Here is a 9,043-nt window from a genome sequence, read left to right as displayed (position 1 = left end):
AAAATTTTTTTTTTTAAGTTTATTTAAAAGTAGCAATACCACAGCCTTCTTTGGTGCTGTGGGTTAAAGTGCAGCACTACAAAGCTAAAGCTGCTATTTCAAGTTTTTCAAAAAAATAAATAAATATTTAACAACAAAAAAAAAAAAAAAAAACAACTAGCATTTTTCATCTGTCAGATGTGAAGTTGATACTCTGCCTTTTCTCTGCATCATATCCAGCGTTTCTTCCTGTATAGGACTCAGTGGTTTTTAATCTTGTTCTCACTCACTTGTTATTCTGTCTGCACTGCACCATAAACCCACAGATAATGGATGCTGATGATCTTCTGCCACTGACAAGTTCTGGATACATAATAATCTATAGATGATTGCTAAACATCTAAATCAGTCATCCAGCTATCACTAAGAAGTTGGTTCAGTCTCCTTTATTCAGTCTCCTTTATCAGTCTCCTTTATTATAAATATTTGTAAACATGAACTTAAACATAAGAGGAAGTAGACTCCAAGAACCACTGTTCTTGGAGTCTACTTCCTCTTATGTTTAAGTTCATGTTTACAAATATTTATAATTTAAAAATCTTCCCATTTTTGCTAAAATACTCTGTACTCAATAGTACACATCATACTTGAGTTTGTTTTATTTTGAGTGTATTGGGATCCTTAGCTTCATTTCAGAAATTTTATTCAGTGAGCATAATCATGAGGTGATTTACAAAATGTGACTCATTTTTTCCTTTTTTAGAAATCTGTCTAGATAATAATCTCAAAATGTGGCACCAGGATAATCAACACAAGATTAAAAGTGTGGAGAATGAACATGAATATGACATTTTGGGGAAAACATTTCACTCAAGGATTAACTTTGTTCATTTAGGAACAAGACCCTCTCAATGTTTCACAGGCAAACAATATTTGAAACATCCCTTTGATTTTCTTATTCCAAAAAATAACTGTGGAAGAAATAAACTTGATGAGCTAAATGATAAATTACTATTTTACATCAAACCTGACAGAACTCATTGTGGAACAAAATTCTGTGAGTACAATAAATGTAGACAAGTCAGCAATAAAGAGTCCTGGCTCATCACAAACCACATAACACACACAGGAGTCTGTTTATGCCCCGAATGTGGCAGAATCTTTAACAAGAAGTCACAGCTCATCATACATCACAGAACTCACACAGGTGAGAAGCCTTATGGATGCAGTGAGTGTGGGAAAGCCTTCTCTCAGAAGTCACTGCTCACTATTCATCAAAGGACTCATTCAGGAGAAAAACCCTATCAGTGTGGAGAATGTCAAAAAGCTTTCAGCAGGAAGTCACCTCTCATTCTGCATCAGAGAACTCACACAGGAGAGAAGCCCTATGGATGCAGTGAGTGTGGGAAAGGCTTCAGCAGGAAGTCACAGCTCAAAAGACATCAAATAACCCACACAAGAGAGAAACCCTATCAGTGCAGTGACTGTGGGAAAGCTTTTTCCCAGAAATTTAAGCTCATTACACATCAAAGAGTACATACAGGAGAGAAACCCTACAAGTGTGGAGATTGTGGAAGAGCCTTCTTTTGGAAGTCACAGCTTATTACTCATCAGAGGACACACACAGGGAAGAAGCCTTATGCATGCAGTGAGTGTAAGAAAGCCTTCAGCAGGAACTCACTGCTCATTAGGCACCAGAGGATTCACACTGGAGAGAAACCCTATGGATGCAGTGAATGTGGTGAAGCCTTCATCAGAAAACCACAGCTCATTAAACATCAAATGATTCACACTGGAGAGAAGAATTATCGGTGCACTGAATGTGAAGAAGGCTTTTATAAGAAGTCAGAGCTCATTAGACATCAAAAACTTCACTTAGGGGAGAAACCTTACGGCTGTGTGGAATGTGGAAAAACCTTCTTTGGGAAGTCACAGCTCCTAACACATCAGAGAACACACACTGGAGAGAAACCATTTGAATGCAATGAATGTGGGAAAGCCTTCACCCAAAAGTCAAGCCTGATATCACATCAAAGAACACACACTGGTGAGAAACCCTACGAGTGCAGTGAGTGTGGGAAGACCTTCAGTGAGAAGTCAAGTCTCATTCATCACCAAAGAACCCATACTGGGGAAAAACCCTTTGAATGTAGTGAATGTAGGAAGGCTTTTGCCTGGAAGCCACAGCTCCTTCGGCATCAGAGAATTCACACGGGAGAAAAGCCCTACGAGTGCAGTGAGTGTGGTAAAGCATTTGTTCAGAAAGTGCAACTCATTAAGCATCAGAGAAATCACACAGGGGAAAAGACCTATGGATGCAGTGATTGTACAAAAGCTTTCTTTGAAAAGGCACAGCTCATTATACACCAGAGAATTCATACAGGTGAGAGACCCTATAAATGTGCTGAATGTGGGAAGTCTTTCACGAGAAAGTCACACCTCATGAGGCATCAAAGAATTCACACAGGAGATAGGTACTATGGGTGCCCTGAATGTGGGACAGCCTTCAGCCGGAAGACACAGCTCATGACCCATCAAAGAATACATACATAGACAACATTTTTGCAGGGGGCAGGTAACCTGTGCCCTCAGTCATATCCCTTATGGCACTGCAGGCTCATGAAGGAAATAAGACCTGTCAGTGCAGTGGCTGTTGCAAATTATTTGTGATAAGGCAAGTCTCACTAGATGGAATTTTTAAAGAAGAGTATTTTTTAGTAAGAAGACAATATTAGCAAACCTCCTTCCAGGAGACACAATTTGCTTCATATTGATGACTCCTCAGCATGGGAGTCTCATCAGTACTAAGCTTTTCAGCTAACTGACAATTAATTAAATGTTCAGAAGACCTAAACAGGAGGAAAACTATTGTAACAAGTGAGTGGAAGGTTTATCATGAAAGGATACCTCACAGTACAATAAAGATGCAAAAAGGAAGTCCTGAGTATCATAAAGATTTCCTTCTGAGGAGTAGTGCTGAAAACCTAAAAGAACTTGTTAAACATGATCTTGTTGAAATCATTCCATAAAGAAGTGATCATTTTTAAATAACAGGTGTTTTTAAATGTGACAGTTTCTGCTTTCTGCCCTGGTGCTATCACATGACCTAGACTAACACTCTTGCCTTAAACAGAAACTGTGCAATACATATGAAGTAATGGTGTTTGGGTATGACAGGTTTGTGTTACCTGCAAGATGGAAAAACCTGGTGAGAAGAGCCCCGCAGTTGCCTCGCTCTTACTGGTGGAGCCTCCTGGCAGTTCATAGACAGAAATAACTGGTCCAGCTGAACTGAACAAAATTGCTGAATTGGCACCTGGGGAGGCCAAAGTAGCTAAAATTTGCAGGGCAAGTATTGAACAGGAGGGTACTTCCCAGAGAGGGCTACAGAAAACTAGAAAGAGTTCCAAAGTGTCTTGGCTTACAATTGATTAACCGAAATGTGGGATATCCTGGATGCATCCAGGAAATGTGGCCTGTGACCAGGAAGTGGAGTTACAAGCAGTAGCTGAGCAGTCCTGGGATTCAGTTCAACTCAGAGGATCTCATATCCCACCAGCCAGAGTGGGAACAGCTTTTAACATGGGACATCAACAGAACTCCCAAAGTGGGATGTCTTAGTAGTGAGTGTGATGGGCCCTAGATTTAAAACTACTCTGGACACAAAATATCTGGGTCTCAGAAGTTACCTGGGAATTACCTGGAAAGTGAGTCAATAGGAAGATACTTAAGAAAGCTTGAGGGGTTGGAATTTGTAGACAGGGAGGTTCAAACAGGTATCACAAATATAGAGGGAAAAATTAATTTGTTGAAACATAAAGTGGAAGCTACATTTTTTTTAAAGCCCAAGCAGAATATGAAAATTAGTATATGAAAATTTGGGGGGAAAAAACTTAACAGATTAGACATAGAAGGGGGAAAAAATGAACTTGAAAAGAATAAAAACTGTCTAACTACATGTATAGAGGGAAAAAAAGGATGGGAAAAAAAAAGAGAATAGGGGTTCTGTAAATAGTGGCATAATGCATGTGCAGCTGGAGTCCCCCCAAAGAGGTAGAGCGAATGTTTGCATAAATGCTGAAAACTTTTCAGGTATAATGAAAAGTTTTAACTCCTCATGTTCAAGAAGCCGACAGACCCCAAAACAGAATATACAAAGGAAATCACACCACTGTGCATCATAATGAAAACCAGTGATAGAGAACAGGAAAGCAGCAAGAGAAAAAGACAAGACACAAAAGGTAAGTACAGGCCTGATCAGAGGCTGCAAGCTGAAGACCTCAGTGTCTGAACTGAGTGAAAAAAATCTTTGCTGAATCCTAGGGTTCTGCTGCCTCTCAAAACATCTTTGAAAAGTGAAAGTAAAAGGAGAGTTTTTCAGGAAAAAAACAAGTCAAAAAGAATTTATGACCTGTAGAAATATTAAAGGAAGTTTGTCGGCAGCAGGAAAATGACAATAAGTGGAAATACAGAGGTCAATGAGGAAATGAATTCTGGAAATTACTGTATGGTTAAAGATTTCTTCTCACTTTAAAATCTTTTAAAATGTTAATTGACTGCTTAAACCCAAAGTAATGACTTTGAATTTGGGGTAGAGGTTAATTTAGAATTAACTTGTACAGGAAGTGACACTTCAGTGTGAATCTTTAGAGGCAGCTGACTGTACAGTGTCATCTGGGTCGGAACCTGGTGTCAGGACTCCAGGTGGTTCTGAAGGGCATCTGTACTGAGGTGCTGTGCTAAGGGGGCTCACCAGTACTGGTAGTCTGTATGTGCTCATTGCCTGCCCCTCAGTACCCATCTCCTTACTTCTACCAGCAGCTCCAATGAGTGACTCTCAGTGACCTATTGGTCAGACTTATGGTGCTAACTGCTTCTGGTGCTTCACTGTCTGGCTTTTTTTTCATTATGTAACTGTTCTCTTTATTAAATGTTCTTGAGTTAAAATTGCCAGTATGCGCTTGGTTTTCTGTGCCCTCTGTTCAACATGAGCATTTAACAAATGGTCAGCATTGCCATTGGAACGTGGGCCTTATGGTGTGTGGACTGGCACCAGGATATCCCATGCTAAATAGCAACACTCTCATGCATTAGTAGTTGAGCAGAAATTCTAACAGGTGACAAAGTTCTGGACTTTTCTGGAACACAACCCCACCACATATGCCAGTGGCCCGCAACCCTAAACTAACCTAAGAGAGCAAAACAGTGATGTCTATGGTTACACCTGCATCAGGCAACTTACTAAAAAGCTCTGTTATTATTTTTAAAAGATTTTATTTATTTACACAGAAATGGGGTACAGGCCAGAGGTTTAGGGGCAGCAAGAGGGGTCACCAGAAACAGAGTGGGCAGCAGAACAGGCAGATGGACAAAGTACACTGCTGAGGGGGGCAGCGAGCAAGACAGGAGAGGCCTGCTGCGCCATGTGGATCACCTCCTGAGCAGGAATCAAACTTGCCCACAGCTTGGCTTAGCTTCACAGTGCAGTGCTTCAACCTGCTGCGCCACCAGAGAGGGCCCAAAAACTGTTATTTGTTAAGTAAGTGTGGACAAGAAAAAAGATGAGAGAAGGAACAAGGCCAGAACCCTCAGTGGGTGGTGTGCTGTACAGATCAGTGTGCCCTGGTCCTGTGGCCATGCTCCCTGCACCATTCACCTGCCACCCACAGGCAAGACCCCACTCTGGTCAAAACTCAGAGAGGACTTCCTTGCCAGGCACACCACAGACAGCCTCTCCCACCACAGAATCACCAGGAGGAAGCTGGGCCAGAGTAGCTTCATATATATCCCAGAAATAGGGCACATCAGATTAGAACAGCCCACAGGCTGTTACAGGGGCCAGTATCTGCCATCTGCCATCTTCCTGGCCTCTGGCCAGGCTGACCCTGCATGCATCCATACTTGGGAGCCACGGCCTGCGCTCAGCTGTTTTGCATTTGGAGGAGCTCTTCTGCAGGTTTTCTAGCTTGTACACCTTTGATGGTGCTATCTGTCATTCGATCTTGTCTATTCAATTAATGGGGGGGGGACCTGTGTTTTGAAACAGGTGTGTTGGACATAGCTGGCAGCAATGCCTAACACTGCCCTCTGCATATCAAGGAGGAGGTCCCCACTTCAGCCGGTGGTGCCACATGGTGGTGGACAGGCTGCCCCTCTGGAGCAGCAGCCTTGGTGGACCTCACCAGCATTAGAAAGACTTCGTTTGTTTCATGTGTCTGCAGAGAAGTAGAAACAACTCGGGACCACGCAGAAGGATTCCACCCAACTCCCCCCTAGAACTGTGCCCTCCATCTGGGGCAGCTCCCGGTGGCCTAGAGCGCCTCCGGGACTATTTAGAATGTGAAGACTAAGGGAGGCCGCCGTCAAGAGCACAGGGGACAACCTCAGTACACTAGGTTACATTCAGTGGCTCAGACAGCCTTGATGGCAGCGCACCTGATGGAGCCGGCCCTGAGACACCGTCCTGCTGTGCCCCTGGCTCTTCCCCGCAGGATACGGTGCCACTTTCCAGAAATGGACAGAAACAGATGAAAGGAGGGTTACTGCGCTGGCTGTGGAGGCTTCAGGAAACCACCCCCCTTCGACCCTGAATCAGATGGACATAGGGTGCTGGGTAGTGGGCTGCTCTGAGGCAAGCATAGGGCGGTAAAAAAGGCAAAACTCTAAAACCTCACAGAATGTAGTTTCTTACCCTTTATGACAGCTCTACCGAGGCCTTCTGGGTTCTCTCCTTCCGGCGTTATAGTGTTACTTAGAAACCGTGTTCTGCTTAGTAACAGGCTGCCCCGAAGTCCCATTGGGCAGGGCCATTGGCACAAGCAACTATTGGCTAGTACGGCAATCTGTCGACTAGTTCCCCGCCTCTATGTTACCAGAAGCATCTTGCCGAGCAACGCGGTTCTCTTTCGGGCGATGCGGGTGAGGGGAAGTGTTCCCAAGGGCCAGCGGCTTCTCTACGGCTTTGCGCCCAGTAGGCGGAGCTGCCAGGGTGCCGGGTTTGGGAGAGGGGGCTTGAGGACTCCCCTTGGAGCAGGGCACCCCGTCTGGGCGTGAGCCTTGTGCGGGTGCACGAAGTCCTGCGGCCTGAGGAGGGGTCCACGGTTGACCTCAGTGAGAGATAGGTGCTGGAGCTGGCTGTGCGCCCAGGGCTGAGCTGGCAGGGCTGTCCCAGGCCCTGCACAAGCGTCACCGTGTGCCCTGGCGTCCCTTCTTGTAAACTTGAATTACTTTTCTTTCTAGTATACATTTAAAAGGCAAGTTTTTGAGATTTTCTTGCTTAAAATTTCTTTTTTATAATGAGATCCCTGGAGTAGGGTTCTTTAAGCCTCCAGGACACATCTGACTTGCTATTTAATGCAGACTCCCAGCCCCACATGCAGTCTGAATTCAGTTAAGACAGGGGTAGGGGGGAAGACTTGTAGTGCAATTGAAGATGGTAACTACCATAAACTAACAATTGGGGGAGGCATAATGAGGTGTGAGGATTGACATCAGAGTAAGACAGTACGGAAAGTAACAGAAGGGGTTATTTACATGGGGAAATTTCCCAGGTGACATTTTCACTAAAAAGCACTTTCCCAAGAGATGGCATACAGAAAAAGGTATTTTAAAATATAACGATTTGACTGTAACAGAAGTAAACTTCATATAAATTCTAATTCGCTAAGGTTATTCAATAATTTATAACAATAACGATACATATTACATGGGTCTGTGTATCCACACATCCCTACAAAACCATAGCTCAAAAGATTTTATGTGACTGATACAGTAAGATATACCACAAACATAAACCTATGTTTGTGTTTGCCATTTGCTCAAGTGACAATACTGTCCCTGTTTTCCTTTTGCTGAGATCAGTTCACCATGTCTGTGTTCTTCTCATATTGGCTCTGGTCCTGTCTGGGCTTCTTTGAACAATGCCACAGTGATCACAGTGTAGTGAGACAGTGATTTCATTCCCTTTAAACCACAGAAGTGTGGTTACTATACAAGTAGGATTTTGTTTTTAGTTCTTAAAGGAACCACAATAGTTTTTTATAATGACTGTTGTCAACTCACATCCCCACCCACAGTGTAGCAGGGCTCCCTTTCTTCTACTCCCTCACCACTTTTTTATCTTGTCTATTTTATAGTAAATATCCTAGTAGTTGTGAGGTGATCTCTTCCTATTATTAATGTTGAACATCTTTTCCTGTTGACCTTCTGTATGTCTTTGGAGACATGTCCATTCAGATCCTCTATTTTTCAACTGAATTACTTTTGCTGTTGTGACTGATTTGTTTTCTTTTTTCTGCTAGTAACCCTGGATTAACTATATTAGCTGTGATTTTGAAATAATTTCTCAAGTCCTCCTGGTTGTCCTTTCATTTTGTAGCTCATTTCTTTTGCTGTACTTTTATTTTTTAACCTTCGTTTGACCCCACTTGTTGATTCTGCTCTTTTGGCTTCTGCTTTCTGTATCACATGAAAAACAATATTGTTGCCAAGATCTCTGAGGGAGCTTTTTCTCTTACATTTTTCTCTTTGAGTTCTCTTTGTGGGTGGGGATGTGAGTTGAGAACAGTCATTATGTTTAATCTGCTATTAATCGGCTCCTTTCAGCCGTAGTCATAAGTCTCTTACAGTGGAACAAGGCATGAGGTTCACCACCTGTCAAAGTATCAACATGCTCCTACACCAGGAGCATAGGACACTTACTGCTGCCAGCCTGTGCTGGAGGTTGTGTGGCAGTCAGCTGTCTAGGAGGAGGAGGCAGGACAGCTGAACTGAGTTCATGGAAGAATCATGGCGCCTACACGACTGATGTGGGGGGTTTGACAGGCAGCTGTGATTTTTGCCTGTAGCCAGAGTGTAATGAGTTGTTAACCGTCAGTCATTCTTCAAAGTGACAGACCAGACTCTAGCCAACTGGCTGTAATTCAAAGGTCAATAAGTCAAGACATTGGCCAGAGCCCAGAGAATGGCCTGCAGTTCTGTCCACGAGTGAGAGAATGCACCTGCACAGCAGTCACTGCAGCACGCTGGACAGCACCCCCAAGCCGCTCTGGTGAGCCAGCCTGAC

The 9,043-nt window shown here is 43.4% G+C and overlaps 1 protein-coding gene across 1 annotated transcript in view; it reads left to right on the top strand.

The window, feature by feature from the left end:
- ZNF605 (zinc finger protein 605) overlaps positions 1–3,822 on the top strand; it is a 7,540-nt gene extending 3,718 nt beyond the window's left edge. The window contains exon 3 of the mRNA XM_012730910.1: positions 743–3,822. Within this exon, the coding sequence (XP_012586364.1) occupies positions 743–2,532 (1,790 nt within the window). The 3' untranslated portion in view covers positions 2,533–3,822. The remainder of the gene's footprint in view (positions 1–742) is intronic.
- Positions 3,823–9,043: the final 5,221 nt, after the last annotated feature.

Source organism: Condylura cristata, unplaced genomic scaffold (genome assembly GCF_000260355.1).
Source record: "Condylura cristata isolate star-nosed mole 26May11 unplaced genomic scaffold, ConCri1.0 scaffold00029, whole genome shotgun sequence".
Classification (NCBI taxonomy): domain Eukaryota; kingdom Metazoa; phylum Chordata; class Mammalia; order Eulipotyphla; family Talpidae; genus Condylura; species Condylura cristata.
This window is presented reverse-complemented; position numbering and strand designations above follow the sequence as displayed.